The sequence below is a fragment of the Cydia pomonella genome, chromosome 3, assembly GCF_033807575.1.
Source record: "Cydia pomonella isolate Wapato2018A chromosome 3, ilCydPomo1, whole genome shotgun sequence".
Lineage (NCBI taxonomy): Eukaryota > Metazoa > Arthropoda > Insecta > Lepidoptera > Tortricidae > Cydia > Cydia pomonella.
Window position 1 is genome coordinate 29,863,582 of NC_084705.1, and position 21,112 is coordinate 29,884,693.

The 21,112-nt window shown below is 38.4% G+C and overlaps 2 protein-coding genes and 1 long non-coding RNA gene across 4 annotated transcripts in view; 1 reads left to right on the plus strand and 2 right to left on the minus strand.

Moving 5' to 3' along the window:
• Nucleotides 1-21,112, minus strand: part of LOC133516517 (structural maintenance of chromosomes protein 4) — an 80,481-nt gene that overhangs the window by 24,180 nt on the left and 35,189 nt on the right. The window contains exons 3-6 of the mRNA XM_061849502.1: nt 2,499-2,675; nt 1,665-1,769; nt 742-929; nt 41-181 (exon numbers count right to left, since the gene is read on the minus strand). Coding sequence (XP_061705486.1) covers nt 41-181; nt 742-929; nt 1,665-1,769; nt 2,499-2,675 — 611 coding nt within the window. The remainder of the gene's footprint in view (nt 1-40; nt 182-741; nt 930-1,664; nt 1,770-2,498; nt 2,676-21,112) is intronic.
• On the minus strand, nt 3,728-17,166 carry LOC133516521 (uncharacterized). Of its 2 annotated transcripts, none has more exons than XM_061849509.1 (2): nt 16,497-17,166; nt 3,728-4,004 (listed from the first exon to the last, which is right to left on the minus strand). In XM_061849509.1, the coding sequence occupies exons 1-2, from the start codon at nt 16,561-16,563 to the stop codon at nt 3,796-3,798; spliced, it is 276 nt and encodes a 91-aa protein (XP_061705493.1). In that variant the 5' UTR covers nt 16,564-17,166; the 3' UTR covers nt 3,728-3,795. The 2 variants fall into 2 exon arrangements, with proteins under 2 accessions (XP_061705493.1, XP_061705494.1); XM_061849510.1 differs by lacking the exon at nt 16,497-17,166 and adding an exon at nt 5,418-5,498.
• LOC133516524 (uncharacterized) lies at nt 17,807-20,412 on the plus strand. Its single transcript, XR_009799244.1, has 2 exons — nt 17,807-18,302; nt 20,115-20,412. It is a non-coding gene; the product is annotated as an uncharacterized LOC133516524 (long non-coding RNA).

Sequence of the window (21,112 nt, forward strand, 5' to 3'; positions counted from 1 at the left end):
AGCACCATGTCACAGCCTATGCCGATAAATAATGACTTACTTAGTCCCATTGTTCAATACCGCAGTTTTTTCATTGAGGTTTTCCTGAGCTGTGTTCACTTTTCCTTCTATCTCCGCCAACGCTGCAAGCAATTCATTCAGCAACTGCGTCTTTCCCTCGATCAGCTTATTCGTCTCGTGACTGTAGACAAATCATAGACCTATTAAACGCTTGAGACAAATAGTAAATTACAATATTTTATTTCATTAAAATAAAAATATAAGACGTAGGTCATGTTTTTTTTTTTAATACTACGTCGGTGGCAAACAAGCGTACGGCCCGCCTGATGGTAAGCAGCCTCCGTAGCCTATGTACGCCTGCAACTCCAGAGGAGTTACATGCGCGTTGCCGACCCTAAACCCGCCCCCCCTCATTGAGCTCTGGCAACATTACTCACCGGCAGGAACACAACACTATGAGTAGGGTCTAGTGTTATTTGGCTGCTGTTTTCTGTAAGGTGAAGGTACTTCTCCAGTTGGGCTCTGCTCTAGATCTGGAATGACATCCACTGGCTGTGCCCTACCACACAAAGCGAGATGACATTCTCAATGCCCATACCTCAAAATTGTGTATATTGACTTGATTCATATTAGATATTAATGTATATCACCTAGAGCTGAGATTTTTTTACCTAGACCAGTACTTGGTTCAGTTGGATCACTTTTGGTTACTAATTACCAGATAAGGAAAGTAAAACTCACATGTATTTCTGCAGCAAAGTATTCCTTGTCCTCACAACGACGTTGGTGAGGTTCATCTGTTCCACGGCCTCCCTCATCGGTGCTTCCAACTGAGCTTTCTCCGCTTCGACAAGACGCACTCGGTTCAGTTTCTCTTTGCGAAGCTCACTGAACTCTTCCACTTTTACGAGCAGCTGATCTAGAGGCACCTAAATATAATATAATGCTGTACGTCTTGAGTTTCATATATATTCAAGGTAATCAGGCCTTGGAGCTTTGGCCGTCCTTTAGCATGGGACGCTACCTGCGTCCATATGCTAGCCCCGTCCCACGTAGAAGGGTCGGCTCGGAAGCCCGGGACCGCCGCGGACCAGGCCCAGACTCTCAAGCGCCGCAAATATGCTTTCCTAATGAACGAAATAGTACGAGTTTGCGGCGCTTGCAATAGAAACACTGGGCCCATGGTCAACTGACACAAAAAAAAAATCATTAAAAGAAGGGTCGGTCCGACGAATACGAGTAGGTATCTCAAGTGACCACAGAGCGGGCTCTTTTTTTGCCCAGCGTTTAAGTCTGGCGGTGCAGAGGCAACGCCGCCAGCATCCTTAGCTCCATTCCAGAGGCAGGAGACTTTAGTGAGGTTTTATATATTTAGTTAGTAGTTAGTTGTAAATAATTTACTTGTAGGTAATCAAAATGAAAATAAGATCTGGTGATAAATTACTTTAATTTTCGATCCCTTATCGAACCCACTTTATTGATATTGCATTAGAAATTTGGTCATGGTCAACTATGGGCATGTAATTTTCAATATTAAAAGGTCATTATAATTTGATAATATATCTATATTAATTATGTAACCAAATGTGAGCGTGTGTCAATATCTTGACAAACGCCATCGAAACAAAATTGTATGTATCAATTTTGATGAACATTTAATTTACCTTATATCTGGAAGTCCCGATGATGTCCTCCAAATACTCCAACATTCCGGATTCATGCTCAGTTTGAGCTTTAGGTTTCATCATCGCAATTTGTTCCACCTCTCCCTACAAATAAACATAAATACAAAATTTGATTCAGCCAGCAGCAAAAATTGCATACATAATATTAAAATAATATTTAAGATCATGTGAATCATTACAACAAATTTTGCGTAGCTACTTTCGCTACTTGTTTTACATAATATATAAACCGTAACACTCGGCAAGAGAACAAATAGTTGGATGGCAAGATCGCAGGGATCCATCGAATTAGGAAAATAATGCCCGTCGGCATTAACATGGTAGACCGATGATCTGGTCAAAATCCCAGGAAACCATAGAATGACGGCAGCGCACAAGTAGTGATTAAGAAGAGCCTAATGACCAGCAACAATCGTATTTCGGTTGATGATGCGAATAAAACATAGTCAACGTGTAAGAGCTTTATTATCTGTAGAATAAGGAACCGGTTGTGGTCGAGGTCGATGCCTCCACCTCCTTGAACTGCACCTTCCTGCCGTTCAGCGTCTAATACGGCGAGTTGTGGAGAACGCCATGCGCGACGCCACTGTCTCGCTGTTGGTCCAACATGGCCTTCATATCAGAGCATTTACCTGTAGAATAAGGAACCGGTTGTAAGCAAGGTTGATGCCGTGCGAGTTGAGCATCTTGCCCACCTCCTTGAACTGCACCTTGCTGCCGTTCAGCGTGTTGTACGACGAGTTGTGGAGAACGCCGTGCGCGCCACCAATGTCTCGCTGTTGGTCCAACATGGCCATTTAATCAGATCATTACCTGTAGAATAAGGAACCGGTTGTGGTCGAGGTCGATGCCGTGCGAGTTGAGCATCTTGCCCACCTCCTTGAACTGCACCTTCCTACCATTCAGCGTGTAGTACGACGAATTGTTGGAGAACGCCGTGCGCGACACCACTATCTCGCTGTTCGGGACCACGGTGAACTCCTCGCCTTCCTGTTGACAAATTGAAACAAATTTTAACTATTGCAAAAAAACTTGTGATTAAGCGCGTTATATTCATTTTAAAACTATATTCCACAAAAGAAAGTACTTAAAATCAAAAAGTGGACTAATGCCATAACGCATTATTTACCAGTCAACATTTTACGCGATTACGATACTGTACATCTCACCGTGCACTTTTGCAGCTCGCTGTACAGAACTTTATAATTATCTACAGATACAGAACACGTATACAGGGCGTCCCAAGACTATGGGACATCAAAGGGAAAGTACCTTAAATATCGTAGATAGGATATTTTGCTGAAATAATACTTTACGTTATTTTTAACAACAACGTTTTTACGTTGTTCCTTTCTTTTAAAATACTATGTTATTTAAGAAGAATTATTATTTTTTGTCCATTCTTTCGATTGGCATAATAAAAATAGGGGTGGTTTTTTTTACATTTAAGTCGGTTCGATTCCCAGGCGAAGCCAGTAATTCTTAGAAAACCTTTAAATGCAGAATTACTGACTTTTAAAAATAACATGACGTCTTCTTTCAGCAAAATATCCTATCTACGATATTTAAGGTACCTACTTTCCCTTGATGTCCCGTAGTCTTGGGACGCCCTGTATAGAGTAGAGAAGAGAGCGTTTAATCTGTTTAACCTATTTTTGTTTATTAGTTCAGATGGTAAATACATTTCGTAAAGGGTTTGCTTACTTTAAAATATAATTTTGTTACAGTACTTAATTTTATGCCAGTTAGTAATTTCGTCACAGTAAATTCAGAGACCGACATACGAGACATACCATTATTTTGGTATCCGAATCACTATCATACAAACACGAAAACATATTGTTGTTTATATATTGTTGGTATACGAAACATGTGTATCGACACTCGAGAAAACTCTTACTTTTCTATGGGAAATATTCTTGCTTGAGATTATTTCCCAGTCAATGGTGAAAATTATCGAAAACGCTTGGCACACAGTTAATGCCCGATACGGGAAGGTTGTGATTTTAGCAGTCTAGTTCGGTGAAAATAAAACTAATCTCAAGTTTTAAAATTTTATTGCAATCTTGGTAGATCTAACCGATATACGTCATTACGTAAAAACATTTGTTTAACCCTGAACAGCACACGGTCCGTCGTACAGAATGTACCAGTCGTCCACGCCGGGGTGCTTGCACCCGTACTGGCACACGCTGGTGTAGGTCTTCATGTCGTTGGCGCAGAACGTGTGGTCGGGTATGCAGCCGCATAATCCATCAGGGTACGCAGTGTCATAGTCAACTGGCTCAGGCTCGGCCGCCACTACACTTAGCAGGACCACTGGAAAGAATGATGCAAAAAAATACTCTCAGAAATACAAGAGGCATTCTGTCAAAACCCCAAGACGGCGCGGTACCAACTCGTATGGGAACCAAGATCCGCTTCACAAAAGTGATCTGTCAAAAATAAACAATTTGTCATGAAGGTTTATTATACCTAGTTGAAGCATAAAAAACGTTTTATTTAACAAGATGCTTGAATCTGCAAGAATTTAAACTGATAATGAGAATGAGAAATCGTTTATTATCTATTAGTGTGTCTTTTAGTTCCCGCAGGATTGTGTCAACTAACTTATGTCTAAAAAGATCTGTGTAAGCCGAAGGTGTCATGTCACAAGTGATAAGTTGAAAGATGTTAGTATTCGTGTTATGTATCTTATACTTATCGATTTTATTTAATCTTAAGTGGAGAGGAGCCGCCGCGCCGCGAGGCCAACGTCTCATGTCTTTATTAATAGTATATTCTATTTCTCCTATTCTATTATTTTTTAGTAATGGGTTAAATTCTCCGTGCGCCAGGTGCTTACCTTGCTTATCCCCGAGTGTGTCCAGGTCTTCTATTCCCAGCGATGCGATCTTTACTAGCATTTTGTAGTTCAGGTCGGCAGCTCGGAGGTGCCATGCTTCTAAATCTGACATTTCTCACATTTCCCAGAGCATCTCCGTGGGTAGACGTCGGGGAAATTGACCTGCGCTCTTAAGCGCCATTCTATATTGCCTCTCGATTTTTTTTAGGTTCGAGTTACTGTATCTGTATAGTGTAATTTAAACTGAGGGTCACGGGGTGGCGATCAGTTGCCAAGGTCTTGGAAAAAAGGACAACTAAATACCGGCTGGATTTACGCCTTGAAAAAGGACAGACAAGTCCAAATAAAGAGCTTAACTGCCCGATTCGAACTTTAGTAAGCTCTTTATTCTTTATTCATTCATTCTTTTTAAATTATGGTTTCAGTCCATTGGGACTATTTCGCCAATATCAAGGTATAAGGAGCTTTAAATACCTACGGTTAGTACAAGACAGTGTACAGTGATTTTATTTCACAAGTAGCACGTGGACTACCGGCCGTTGACCCCAAAATGCTGGTTAAACGCGTTTCAAGATAAATTCCCATTAACTGCACACTACCACATTAGTTTCCTGTATTAAGCTATCGATATTACACTTTAAACAAAATTAATGAGCAACAAACAAAGGAATTAATCACAAGGCGTGACTATCAAGATGGCGCTCGAACCGGAAGAGAGCTCTTTATTCTTTGATCTGACATTTCTTCAACTAAAAATGTCACTTTGGCACTGACAGATCAGTATCATATCGGGAACAGATCGAATAGGTAACTAAAATTTGAATCGGACAGTAAGTATCAGGTACGGTGAAAGAAGCCGATATATTCTCTAGAAATATTGTACTTACTCAACAGAAGTGCTACTATAGTGTTCATGTTAAGCTCAAGTACTGCGCAATAACATATAATTCATTTTTTATAGCAACTGGTGGTTGTTAATCTAAATTACATACAAATCTAACAAGCAATAATTGCGCATAAAAATATGAAAAATAAAAATTAATTATATTGCATTGTAAGGAAAACCGTCGCTCTGACTCGTAATAAGGTTTTGTTCAATCGATTGTTAGTTTAATTGATTACACGACGCAACACATAGGTAATTTTAACGATGTAATTGAAATCTGTCATATCAGTTCCCGTTATACACGGTGCTCGCGGGTTATTCGATAGATTTTAACAGTGTATTCCTGATCATATTTAAAGGTTAAAATGTCCTGTAAACTTTTCTGGAATTCGCCTAGTTTCAGAGTCAATACCAATTATAAAAACCTTTTATTATTACTTACATCCTCTGTGTATTTCGACGAGCAACAATATCCATAGGCAAAGCACTTTGGATTTTTTAAATTTCAGTAGCATGAAGAAATACCTACTTACTTCTTCAAATAAAACGGTCACTTCTTTGAACCTCTAGAATGTTCACCAGATTCTAGTTGAGAAATCACCGTTCACCTAAAGAGAGATCTTGCAGTCGTCATCACCCGGTTAGATGATGACATGAGTTGGATACTTTTTTTCGTTCTTTTATACTGCGACGGTGGCAAACAAGTATACGGCCCGTCTGATGGTAAGCAGTTACCGTAGCCTATGGACGCCTGCAACTCCAGAGGTATTACATGCGCGTTGCCGACCCTAAGACCCCGCACCCTAGTTGAGCTCTTATCGTTCTAATTTTATTTCACTAAAGAGCAAAACGGGACTTCGCGGTTTCCGAGACCTCGGCGCAACGCCGTCCGCGAAACGTCGGAGGTAAGTTTAAACTTTATACGCGATTGAATCCCGTTTTGATAAATAATAATGAGTAAAAATCATGAACGTTTAAATTAGAATATTGTTTATTGTATGATGCAACCTAAATTACCTATAACTACCATCATCCACACTATTCTCGGACAATTTTTACACCTAACACACAATTCTACCAAGTTCTGCTTACAAAACAAATTTAGACAGCTTAAACATAAGCCAGGATCATAAGCCTCTGTCATAAACTTTAAATAAGCAGACGTAAGTGTCTTTTCATCATATTAGATCTGTGATTATTAAATAGTGGTCCGCTGGAAGGCCTCGGACCACCTGAATTAGGTTTTTGTATTTGTCCATCTTTCCAAGACCTTGGCAACTGATCGCCATCAGGGCCCATCACCCTTCATAGATCATAGCCTTCAGTAGTCTATTATTACAGATTAAAGGTCTTTACTATACCATGGCTCTAAACAAACGAAATACTTTTATTAGGTATAGGTAATTAGGTTGGGTATGATTTTTTTGTCCTTTTGACAGATCGCTTATTAACTTCGTTGACTTAACGTCCTGAAGAGGATCTTGGCTTCTGATATGAGCTGATACCAGCGCGCCCCGTCTTGTGATTTCGACGGAATGCCTCTTGTATTATTGAGGGTAATTTTTAGCTATTTCTATTTAGCCGTAAGGCTATTATTAATACTACAACTGCTCTGTCGTCGTAATGAGTAATGAGTACTTCTAGTTTTTAAGTTATAGATTATTAATCAGATAGTTACAATTGTTACAAACAACCACTGTTTATTATGGAGGAGCGGGACTTCCTGACACAGGTATTTCTTACCTACTAGGAAGACCCAACCTTGTTTGTCATATGTGTACCCAACATTTATGAAATAAAATCATTTTCTGTTTCTCATTTTCATTTCATTTTCATTTTCTATTTCTACATTTAAATCTCCTTTTTGATATGTTATCATTCCTTTCCAGTGGCCCTGCTAATTGTAGTGGCGGTCGAGCCTGAACCACTTGACTATGATACTGCGTCGATTATGCAGCTGCATACCAGGCGACACGTTCTGCGCCAACGACATGAACACATACGCGCTACGCGTGTGCCAGTACGGGTGTATCAGTTAGATCTACCAAGATTGCATTAAAAACTAAACTCACTCAAAAGTGGAAAAATTACTGTCTTGGGTGAGACTTGGACTCACGGCCTCTGGATATCACCCAAGACTGTAAATTTTTGAAACTCTTTATTTTGTGATACCAAACTCACCCAACTAGGCTGCTATTATATGATTGTATAATATATAATGCATGTATGTATATATGTATTTATTTTATTAGTATGTAGGTATGTATTATATTGTTTGCGTCTTCATTTTGTTGAATTATATGTATATCGGCACTACCCGTTCAATGTTCTAAGTTCATAGTTTCCTGCTACCCAAAGGTTGTCTGGAAGATCTCGCTTCTTAGCGATAAGACCGCCTGTTGTTACCTAACTTTTTAGTGTTTTTTCATTTCCTGTCTATTTTTAACTGTATGGTGCACAATAAAGAATATTTACTTACTTACTGCTAAAAACACAAGCTTCCCGCATCGGATATTAAGAGTGTGCCAAGTAGAACTGTGTGTTTTCGAGAATTTTCTCCATCGACTGGGAAATACTTAAAAAAACATGAAGATTTCCCATACAAAACTAAGAGCTTTCTCGAGAACGACACATGTTTCTTGTTCTTTGTTAGTCGGATACCAAAATAGTGGAAGGTACCTATGTATTGTTTCGTATGTCTCGGTGTCTGAATTTACTGGGACAAAATGACTAATAATAGGCATAGAATTACTGTAACAAAATGATATTCTAAAGCAAACAAATTAAAATGCTTATTCAAGCTCAAAACGGATTTTGTGACACAGTAATAATTGTGTTAGTAATTTTGTCATACTTTGCACAATGTTGTTACTCGACTACGAGGTCGACTTTACCAGTAGGGTTTGAGTAAAATAGGTACAAAATAAAACGGTTTTAGATTTTTCGATTTTATTGCAATCTTGGTTGATCTAACAGGAATATATCATATTATGAATGTACACATTATACACATGGTATATTTTTGATGATAGAACATTACAAGCTTTAGCCAGATTAAAGACTTATAAATCGCACGTCGGATAAGGCATAGTTTTTTATCAATTAAGACAAAAACAATAATAATACAATCAAATATGTAATTTCCATGAAGTCCTCCGAACTGCGTCAATGCCTTGGCATTAACCATTAACAGCGCCGCACGGCCCGTCGTGCACAACGTACCAGTCGTGGAAGTTGGGGTGCTCGCATTCGTACTGGCACACGCTGGTATAGGTTTTCATGTCGTTGGCGCAGAATGTATAGTCTGGTTCGCAGCCGCAATATCCATCGGGGTATACAACTGGCTCAGGCTCGGCCGCCACTAGACTTAGCAGGGCCACTGGAATGGAATGATTATATAGAAATAAAACCGGCCAAGAGCATGTCGGGCCACGCTCAGTGTAGGGTTCCGTAGTTACTCTTCCGTCACAATAAGCTAAACTGGAGCTTAAAGTATAGTAAATTGTTAACCAAGGGATGAAACGGTACCTTTCACCCGAGTTAAACAAATTACCTAATTAAAGTAAGTCTTTTTTACTATGAAGGGGAAACTTTTTGCGAACTCAAAAACAGCTAAACTGATCATGTCCGCTATAGTTTTCATTTAATGTCTTTCTTAAGCTCTACTTTCACGATTTTTTTTTCATATTTTTTGGACCTATGGTTCAAAAGTTAGAGGGGGGGGGGGGTTTATTTCGGAGCGATTATCTCCGAATATATTCACTTTATTAAAAAATGTTTGTTGAAGACCCCTATTAGTTTTGAAAGACCTTTCCAACGATACCCCACACTGTAGGGTTGAAGTAAAAAAAAAATTCACCCCCAATTTACGTGTAGGGGAGGTACCCTAAAAAAAATTAAATTTTTAGATTTTATTGTACGACTTTGTCGGCTTTATTGATTTATATATCCATGCCAAATTTCAGCTTTCTAGCACTAACGACCACGGATCAAAGCCTCGGACAGACAGACAGACAGACAGACAGACGGACATGGCGAAACTATAAGGGTTCCTAGTTGACTACGGAACCCTAAAAAGGTTCAAATGTTGAAATAGCTAAACATACAAGAGGTGTTCTGTCAAAAGAACAAGACAGGGCACGCTGGTACCAACTCGTATGGGAGGCCAAGAACCACGTCAGGTCGATAAAGGAACGGAGTAAATAAGTGATCTGTCAAAAAGAAACAATTTTCATGAAGGTCAATATTTACATGAAAAACGTTTTTATTGGTAGCAAAATGCTCTCTGCAAAAAATTAACTACTGAACGCCACGTGGTGGCAATCAGTTGCACAAGTCTTGGAAAGACGGGAACTAAAGCCCGACTGGATTTAGGTACGCCTTAAAAGAGAACAGACGGCTTGAAGTAGAAACCTAAAAACACAGTAAAAGAAAACGAAATATTCTCTAGGAATATTGTACTTACTCAAAAGAAGTACTACTATAGCCTTCATGTTAAACTCTAGTACTGCGCAGGGCTAAAAACTGTTATCTGATTTTTATACTAACCGGTGTTTGTTAATATAAATTACATACAAATATTACAAGCTATAACTTTTCAAACGAAATAAGGTTTTGTTTAATAGATTGTTAATTTAATGGATTAGGTACACGACGCATGTGACGCTGTTATTGAAACCTGTCCGAATAAACATCAGGAACATAACCCTCAATATGTATTTAGATGTCGATGAGCCGCAGTACCGATGGCACTAGTTTGACGCAACTGGATACTAAAGCTTCAATAGCTTACAATGTAGGTCAAAGCACTTTATAATGTTATTTGCAAAAATGAACATTACTTACGTCACTTCATGCCCAAACTGGACACTACGGAAAGCGCTGATGGGGGTTTAGTGGGTATGCTTCTCCCCCGCTTTCAAAGCATAAAGAGCCGGGAGGTGAGACCCACACATGAGGGTGTGGAGGAGTTTGCTCGCATCGTATGGAGAACAATGCAGATTCCATGACTAATAAAATTAGAGTCTTCGAAGCAAAACCAAATAGGTAAACCCAAACAATATTCAGCTCTGTGGTCACTTATTACGAAATGACACTAGTTAGATTATCGCTTGTCGACTTGAAATAATCTATAGGGAGCGTGCATGAACTGTAGGAGGCAGCACAGGAGCCGTCAGATGTTTGGCGTCCCTATAGGGACCGTGCGCGTTGGAGGGTCTGCCATCTTGTGGCCTGAATCGGAACAATAAACATATATATTTACACGTCACGTGTTTTCTTGTGCATAGTAGATTCTGCCATCTTGTGGGCGACATCGGAACAATAAATATCACATTTACGCCACACGCCAAAAATCTGACGGCTCCTGTGCTGCCCCCTACAGTTCATGCACGCTCCCTATATTAAGGTTTTGACAAGTGAACACAAATAGTTACAGTAAAACCACCAAAATAAAGGACAAAACTAACTCGTGTATCTTTGTTTAGGACTAGTGTATAAATATCGCAGTTCAGGGGAAAATTAATTTCATAAATAGAAGAAAAAATCAGACAAAACTCAAAAAGTAGATAAGTATCGATACTAAATGACCTATGTATTGAACTTGTACCTCCTATATATTGTACAATTCTGCTTTTGTTAATCGACAGCAAAGAGAATGTGAAATAGAGGTGGTTTGTCAAAGAAAATTTTGTAAAAGTGTAAATGGTTTAATTATGTGTCGAAAGATGGCAGTAAATTTCCTGTGGCTCTTTGTCGATACGAGTAGTCAGGTTTTTGAATGACAATAAAAAACATAGATAAGATGCTAACTAAAAAAAATTACAAAATCCAGGATCACGAGCCTCTTTCTAGTTCCTACTTTCCAAGATGTATCCTACCCAATATACCCGATCCGACTTCTGACCACCTAAATCTCCTGGTTTTTAATAAGTCCAACGTTCAACAAGCTTTTAAAAAGCTGGGCATCGTCTTAGAGCTACGACAGTCGTCTTAGAAGTATTTCAGTAAATCGGTGCACGTTGGAACATATTGCATAAAGCACAAATTTATTCGTACAGGGGGGCACAGTTTTTTTGTGGAGGTAATCCTCATTGAATACTACCAATATCTTCTATTTTGCAACATCAAGAAAAATGGTAGAAAGATTGCGACTCCCCTTTTCAGGCTTATGCTCCGAAGGAGAAAGCTTTTGTATTTTAAGTGTGCTGCAGATCTTCACTATCCCTGCGGTATTCTAACAATGACAGGGAGCACAGACAAAGCATCACGATAAAGCATCACGCCGTGGATCACATCCTACAGTTCATGCAATTCACTTTAGACAATACTGCATACATTATAATATATATCTCTTCAGCATCTCATATCTCATCATCATCATCATCATCTCATTCTTTCATATAGCAGATATTCTGCTATGGATAAAACTCGGAATATCGGTTGTTCGTTAAGCTCGTGTACTGACACTAGGGAATGCAAACCGGTTTTAACCGAAACCGAAAAAACCGGTTAAAACCGGTTTTATGATGGAAACTCAAAACCGGGTTTTTAGAATTTAAAAAACCGGTTTCTGTTTTAATCGTTTTTTTTTATTACCTAAGTTGCATGTTTTATTCATTATATGTTGACCGGTTTTAACCGGTTTCGGTTTTTTTTTGGTAAAACCGAAGTAAAAACCGGTTTTGAAAAACCTCCGGTTTTTGCATTCCCTAACTGACACTGACACTAACTAAGGATTTTCGTGTAGGCATTTATTTGCAAGACTATTTGGAATTTTAGATTCTACAAACCTACACCTAAAGAAACTCTGGACCGGAGGACTCATAAGTATTAGCGTGTCATAAGAATCCCATCAAAAACATTTGGCGTAAGGTGAAAAATTTACTCACTATTCATTATTGTTTATAATACAATACTTCTTGCACGAAACGAAACGGCCAAGCCACATATTTTAACTAAGGTGTAGAGTTTGTTAAGTTAGGGCTTAGCTTAGCGAGTTAGAAGCTTGACTCTACAAGAGATCTGAGAAAATGTTTTTGATGGGATTTCACTTAAGTTGCTTATGACAATCTTTCATTTTCTAATTCAAAGGGTTGGGGTTGATTTACTATTAAAAATTCTGAAATACGCTTCGTGCAACACAGGGAAGGGAGACGGCATTCATACTATTTCCCCTCTGCCAAAGCATAGGCACAACTGTGCCTATGGCGGTGCATGTTGTGACTCGTCCGTACACAAAAAGAGATCGAGGCGTGCAAGATTTGTCTTTGACGTGTGTCATTTTCTATGTATTTGTGGTGTAGGGTTAGAGCCGGTGTAGCTTTATTTGACGTTCTTAAGCGCATTGTAATATGCCTACTTGAATAATAAACTATCTTTATCTTTATCGTTATTACAGATTGCATTTTGTATGTAGTGAGTGAGAAGTGCGACTGTGTGCACGTTTCCCCCGCAAAAAATGGCAGAATGATTTGTTCGGTAAGATATCGCTTAGGCTTCTCCCTTCTGACGTGTCGGAAGCCGGTGTTGCTCGTAGGAAATACAATCTGCTTCTTTACTGATTCCCCATACAAACTTCAGCCCCTTTTTCTCCCTGACGCCTTTTTCCTCCCCCTTTTCACCCTTACGGGCTGATTTTCCCATAACAAAAACTATCTACATACCAAATTTTAACTAAATGGGTTCAGCGGTTATTGATTACCCATACAAGATTCCACCCCCCTTTTCACCCCCCTAGGGGCGGAAAATTTCAAGTTTTTGAATTTTTTTGTTGTTAGTGTTCCAATACTATCCTAGATACCAAATTTTAGCTTCCTAGGACTTCAGAAAGTACCCTAAGGGTTTTGATGATCATCAGTGAGTGAGTGAGTCAGTGACGAAAGTTGTTCAAGTTCAAGTTATAAGGGTTCGAAAAAACGACGAAGCGTTTCAAAAAAAGGTAGGTAGTGCCCTTGCGCTTCGCCTTACTCGTCTTGGCGATGGGCACGGTAGTGCCCCCAGATATTTTATTTGCTATAAACATTACCAGGTACATCGGTGTTCATGCGATAGGTGGTAGGTTTCATGTTTAACCATAAATGGTATGCACACAAAATGTATATACAAAAACATACAAAATATTTATTCAATTTATAATACATTATAATATTTATGTCATACAAGTCTAAATTCATTTGTAAAAACCTTAATTTTTTTTTTTTATGTATTTACATCAAACGAGTAAAAAGAAACAACACTCGCCCAATCAGAAATCATTTAATGTATCATTTTCTTGTTATGTCCTCAGGAATTCCTGGTGTTTAGCCAGGAGGCGTCAGCCTGCACACCCCATCGTACATTATATACCAGTCATGGAAGTTGGGATGTTTGCATGTGTACTCGCAGACGCTGGTATACGTTTTGAAGTCGTTGGCGCAGAACGTGTGGTCCGGTATGCAACCGCAAATGGGGTCGATCTGGTCGTCGATATTTGATGTATGAATCACAGGATTCGCCACCACTAGCCCTAGCAGGACCACTGGAAAATAAGTGTTATGAAGTAGGATCATAAACAATAACGATTATGAATTAGTCCATTAGCGGATAATATGAATACGAAATTCAAACTCAGTATTGGAAACGGAGAGAGAATTAAGGTATTAATTTTTTTTATGATGTATGAGGCAAACGAGCCGACTATTGGTAAGCGAATACCGTCGCTCATGGACACCCGCTACATCAGAGGGTAAAGTATGCCACATAAGTAACGAAAATCGGAACATTCGCAGGACGAATAGCCGTGGTCATGAAAGAACGAATGCGGCATACTTAAGGAGGCATAGCGATGTTGATGTGGCAAGTTACGAGAGATGCTACAGTAGAATCCGTTTATTATGACTCCGCCTATATTGACCCACCGGTTATTATGACGTAATTACACCACGAAGTTTGGTTTTCATATAAAATTCTTTATAAAAAAGTCGGATATAATGACTTCCCTTACAGTGACATGTCGCTTATTATGACCCATTTTTAATAAATTATGTCCGGTTATAATGACCGACATGATTCTTTACACCTCCGGTAATGTTCGTTGATTCCCGACGACGTTCGGCACGTGGCTCGTTTTTGTTTTGAATCTCAGTGAGTAATTGACGCTTGAAGGTTTAATGAAAAATTACAGATTTCTTACAGTAAAAAATACACTTGTATGTGTTATAATGTGCTGATTATGTACAATTTTGATTTAATATGTATGTAGACATATGTATTTACTATGTTTCTGTATTAAAATACTTAAGTACATACATATTTACATAAAAAAGGTTTTTCATTTCACAAAACGTTTTGTATGACGTCCGCTTATTATGACGTGTTTGTCAATTCCTTTCGATGTCATAATAAACGGATTCTACTGTAATTGCATTTGAAAATAAACAAAGGTATCGAGTTCTTATTTTATTTTATGTCGTATGAAGGAAATATTTACAAAAAAAACGGGAAATATCAACTGTATCTTGGGAGGCTCCACGGAAAGTTTGTAACACCCTGCCATTGTACAGTAGAGTTCATAAATATGTATGTATTTTTTCACCTTATTGCAATGCATTAAGGTGAACTAGGTGAAGAAATGTATACATATTTATGAACTCGAACGAGCTGAAATAAATGATTACGTAGAAAAAACTTAATTATATTAAAAACAATTGTTTACTTACTGATTAGAAGGGCTAGTATAGGCTTCATGGCTAGATCAAGTGGTGATACACGAATGAGGCGCAAAATGCAACCTACCGACCGACTGTTATAACAATTTGCGTAACTAATATGAATTACATACAATTTAATTCAATGTACAACGATTAATACATGCCCGTAAAATATAAAGGCAAAGAATTAATTGTTTCTTAAAATCTTGAAACTCGCGTGACCATGTTTACTATATTTTTAATTTATTAATAGATTGAGCATGGGGCCATTTAGGATACAGTAATTGGAAACTGTCATATTAGTTCCGGTTATATTGATAAAGATTTCGTCCACTAGGCCAGGATCGCCAAGTGATTTGGCTTCTTAAGTTCCTTGTAGGGGATGTTTCTTTCAGCTTTACATCTCGCTTATACCAAACAGAATTTGAAATAGAGGTGTATTCAAGATGGCGTCACTTTTTGACATTTAACAAATTTAACACATATGAGTGAATGAATGAGGATCAAAATCAAATGCCGTTCTAAAAGTTGTAATCATGTGTCGAAAGATCGCAGTATATTTACGTGGCTACAAAATTTTCTTAGACAATCCACCTCTATTTCAAATTCTCTTTGCTTATACTACGGCTCGTAGCCCAAACAAAATAAAAAGTATAGTCTCATAAGAAGGCTCTGGGCGGTCTTCGGTCTCCTAATCATTACTTGGAAATTTGATTTAACCACCGCCATCTTTTTTTATGGTTCCGTACCCAAAGGGACCCTATTACAAAGACTCCACTGTCCGTCTTTCCGTCTGTCACCAGGCTGTGTCTATATCTGTCATGAACCGTGATATGATGTCGCTATAACAACAAATACAAAGACAAAATAAAATACATATTGAAGTGGGGCTCCCATACAAAGAAACATGATTCTTTTGCCGTATTTTGTATAATGTTACGGAACCTTTCATGCACGAGTCCGATTCACACTTGTTATTTAAATGCATATCAACGCACGCTGCATGCCAAATGTCAGCGCGCAAGGACTATAATATTTTTTTCTTATAAAAGTTCCAAAAAAATTTTAGCCGACAAAAAATTGGATAAACATTTTTGTTCAAGTTTCACGAAAAGGCTTCACGATTTTTTTTCATTTTTATAACCGTCCATTAACGCTCGGCATGGCAAGGCAAGGGATCCTTCGGCATATTGCCGAGGCATCCTCAGGTATGCCGATGTGTGCTTGGGTACGCCGAGGCATCCCTTGGTATGCCCTAGGACGCCAGGCCTTAAAGGTGCGTCCGGATCTACCACGCTGTCCAGAGCGAGCGTGCAGTGGTATGACCCCCAGCGCGAGCGGCGTATCGTCTAGACTCTAGATCTGGACGGGCCTTAAAATTACTTACGTACTTTCTGATTGTGATTGCAGTTGCTGCTGATGCAAATTGCAGTTCAAAACTTGAGAAATCAGTCTCATTTTCCTTGCTGTAGCATTGACAACTGTGGCGTTCCATTTGTCACTTATTTTATCGAAGCAATTATCAGCTACATCTCTCGTTTCCTGCAGTGTAGGGACGAGAGTCGCGTGGTGTTAAATCGAATCGATTAAACAAAACCTGCATCTATTACAGGCAATCATTTAAACAATAAAATATTGTAATAATTTTGTGTTGTTTTTATCTGCAAATAAGGTTTTGGCAAAAGTATATGGTACAAGCTTTTATCGCTGACTATATTTTTCTTCCCACAGGCAACTAATACTCATCGAGATAATTCTAAAAACCCCGACCCCAATCAAAATTAGGTTGCGTTGTTCTTACACAGAGATACCATGGTCATTGGCCACCTCCTGTCCCCGTCATCAGATCAGCATTTTATTTTAACTTAGTGTTATGTATGTCGTCATGTTGTATCTCTTTTTTGTATAAGTTTGTCTACAGTGTGTATTTTTTTTTCGGTTTATTTTATGTTTCTTTCCCTTCGTCTGTTACCTTCCGTGATTATTTCTCACTTGATGGTCTCGTCGGGAGAACAGTGCTGGACGTCGCCAGCAACATGCTGAGATGAGGCCATTTCGTTATACTTTATTATCACTATGTTCTTTTTTATGTATGTCTATTGACTGTTTGTGTGAATAAAAAAAGATCATCTATGCTAAAACCTATCTTAAAACTTGATTGACTTTTTTCGTTTTTAATAATGCATTCTAAAAGGCTTCAAGAAATTCTGAATAGGGAATACTGGTTTTACATTTTTATTTATGTATTAACGAGGTGTCCAGAAATGCTTAGAACGCCACGGCATTCCCAAGCACACCTCGGCATGCTTGAAGCCAGGTCTTAAGGCCCCTTAGGTTCGGGTTCTTCTCTCACTCTCACTGAGGGTAAACGTGAGCGAGATGGAGCTATTTTCGTTTCATGTAAATTTAAATTTGAAAAAGTAATAGATGTGTTCGTTATAATATTCAACACTATTGACAATATTTAGGGTTTATGGGTACATGGGGTAAGGGGATAATATTGCTCAATTTTAGAAGTAATTTGTATGTCCTAAATTTGTAATACGAATTTTTAAGATGCATTTTAGACCTATGTTAGAAAGACTTAAATCGACCGGGATATTAACCGTGATTAGTGATTATCTTTTATAACGGGAGCTCATAAACAATATCTTCAAAAAAATTAAAAAAGGTAATTGCCAATTATTTTTTTGGTGTGTTCTATCTAAGCCCCAGTGCGAGCGGCGTATTGTCCAGACCTGGACGGGCTTTCAAATTACATTCTGATTGCAACTGCAGCTGCTGCCGATGCAAATTTCAGCTCAATACACAAGATATATATAGCTATCATTTTCCTTAATATATTGCATTGCTGTTTCCACATTACTGTGGCTATTAAGACGTTTAGTTGCGTCCCATATTTTATCGAATAAATAATCAGTGACATCTCCCTATCCTACGCCTACAGTAAGTAGCAACAAGAGTTGCGATGTGTTAAATCGAATCGATTAAACTACACCTGAACATATTATAGGCAATTATTAAAACAATAACTAATCCTAATCATTTTGTGTTGTTTTATCTGTATAAATGTCCTTGTATGTAAATTACGCTGGTCACGCGCATTGCTATAAAAAGGTAGAATATTTTTTTGTGAGCCATTCTGAGAGTACTCAAGCTGATCATGAAAACCATAGCGCTGTTGTTAGGAGTGTTTGGTAAGTTCTTAAATAAATAAATATTTTTTTCATCCCACTTGCTCGAAAAAGATCTTATTTCATGCAGGTATAATGAAGGGTAAAGGTATGTATTGTACAGGTATAACTCCCAGGGAGTTATACCTGTTTTTTTAAATTGTGTCACTAATTCATACGAACCAAGTAGGTATAAATTAGTTTTATACCTACTTGGCTGTTTAATTTTTTTTACACAATTTTCAATCGTGGCTGAATGCCGGATAGGCCTGTGCCTTCGATGCCTAACCTCTCAAAGAATAACAATATGGCGGACGAAAGTTTGAAATGTCACCGTATTTAAGAATTATTTCACTTAAAATGTAGTTTTTTCTTCGCAAGTGTGACGAAAAACATTGTAACTAGGCGGGGATAAAAATTTTTGCATCTAAAGACCTCTCTTGCAAAATATTACTTACCCCACTCGTTGCACAATGTAGTATCGAAGTTTACGTTAGTTGTATGGAATATTGTCACTATGTATCTTTTCTCGTTATTCTTCACTCAACAAAAGCAAGTAAGTTTGTACCTCTCGTTGCCAAAGGTACTTTTCGACATAGACCGTCGTTTCTCTAGATCTTCTGTTCGTTAAAAAAAAGTTTTGACCCTTAAAAATGCTTTCACAGCGCCCATTACCTCGCTATCATCCAAATATTTGTTGCTTCTAAGATCATCCTTCAGTCGTGGAATGGGATAAAAGACGCTGGGAGCTAGATCTGCCGAATATGTTTGTTTGTTTGTATGTATATGTTATTTTATGTATTTTTGTTTGATTTGTTTTGCTATTGTAATTGTAGCACCGCTCTCAATCTCTCTGCTTAGCCTTAAGGTTGACTGGTAGAGAATGCCTCGTGGCATTAAGTCCGCCTTTTGTACTATAAGATTGTTTTCTTTTGTGCAATAAAGATTAAATAAATAAATATGGGGGTTGTTCTGGCAATTTTGACTCTGCACGACGTATGGCAGCCACTGCAACATCAGCCTTGTAGGGGGTCTTTCGTTCAGCCGTTAATATTCTAGGCACCCAACGAACGGAGACATTGTTCATGTGCCACTGCCGCAAGAGCACCTCGTGAGCTCAACTAGATGCCTGATAGGTATCCTTCTATCTGTTAACTCGGGATCGTTTTTTTCTTTCTTTAGTAAGGATGATAGGTGGGCGGTCTTTGCTGCGTTCGTATTAAGTTGATGTTCTACCCAGGTTAAACTCCTACTAGCGTGCAACTGTACAATTCGGAGAAGCAGTCCCCCAATGTTCCCGACAATTTAATGTGTATATACACATTTTTGTCAAACGCAGTTTTTCCAACAGCTTACAAATAAATGGAATTCAATTCACTGAGAAAATTATATTTTATAATTATTATTTTTTCAATTTATTAGCCAAGAACCGCTTAAAAAATAATATATGTTTTACTATAAATTATATGTACAAATGTCGATCACAATGAAAAAATCAACGATGATCAACTCTGGCCAACGTGGGAGTCGAACCCACATCTTTGGATTGCCGGTCTAACGCTCTACCAATTGCGCCAGCTGACCATCCGCCATTCGCCGCGAACCATAGCAACTGTGACAACGTCACTAGCGACATCTGCACTTTAAGGTTTACAACCTTAACCTTTTAATTTATCGATTGTAATGCAGTACGCTCCACAATAAAAAAAGGAAAATATTACATTTAAGGTTTATCTTTTACTGTCGTCACCCACTACAAGTATTTCATTATCATTACTTTTCGTTCACCCCTCGAATGTTTTCAATAAATATTGATTAAAATTATTTTTATTCCAGTGGCCTTTCTAGGACTGGCGGCGGCCGGCTCCATTCCACCCCTATATCACCTTCGAACATCTCAACTATGCGGATGTCCACCAGATAAAGAATTTTGCTCCGGCTTCGACCATAAGACTTATCACAGCATGTGCGAGTTCGAGTGCGTAAACCCTGGAGCAGTGGGTTGGAAAATACTCTACTTCGGACCGTGCAAGTCACGCTTGCGCGGTTGAAATTGTCGAAACACTAACGTAACGCAAGGAATTTGGTAGAAGAAACGCAAAAATTTAAATAAAATTACAAAACGTACTAATAACATGTTTTATTTGAAGTACTACAGATAGCAAGATTAATTTAATTACTAAGATGCCCAATATTACTCGTCGTTAGGAACAGAATAAATAAAGACGGAAATTAGAATGGATTTGAAGTAGTACCTTGATTGGTGAAATAATATTACTCGTTTTTCCCACGTTGAACGGGCCCGTTGTATCTTCTAAAATCTTCTTGGCTTTCTTGTATCTCACTAATCAATGTCAGTCAGTGTCCATTCACATCAAAATAAAATGCACTAGGCCCGTAGACGAAAGGGATTGATATTTTGACTTTAAAATATAATTAAATGCAGGCACGTTTTTGCCAAGTGGTATTCTCTCAATATGGGAAATGACTGAATGACGTTTCGAAGGGTTGAATATCCGGTGAACGACAGAACGTAAATTTGACGGAAAATGTTGCTAAATGAATAATATATTCCTAAACATACTGCCCAGAAAGAAATCTCGAAGATTTTTTGAAACATGAGTACATATTATCTGGTAGAACTAAAAAAATAGAAGTATACTATTCCTTAAGACTAGGTATGAAATTTATTTCACATTTCGGTCAATGTTAGTAAGGAGAAAACTAAATTATTGCCAGTACTAGTCTCCTTTTGACCGCCACAGACGTCATATGACGCGCGCGGCTATAGCCCAATATCAACCTTCATGCGTACCGACAAGGTTCACGATTAC

Coding starts and splice junctions, on each gene's coding strand:
- LOC133516521 (XM_061849509.1), bottom strand. CDS start 16,563: ATGAGACTGATTTCTCAAGTTTTGAACTGCAATTTGCATCAGCAGCAA. Junction 4,005..16,496: donor ACTGCAATCACAATCAGAAA/GTACGTAAGTAA, acceptor CATTCTTTCCAG/TGGTCCTGCTAAGTGTAGTG.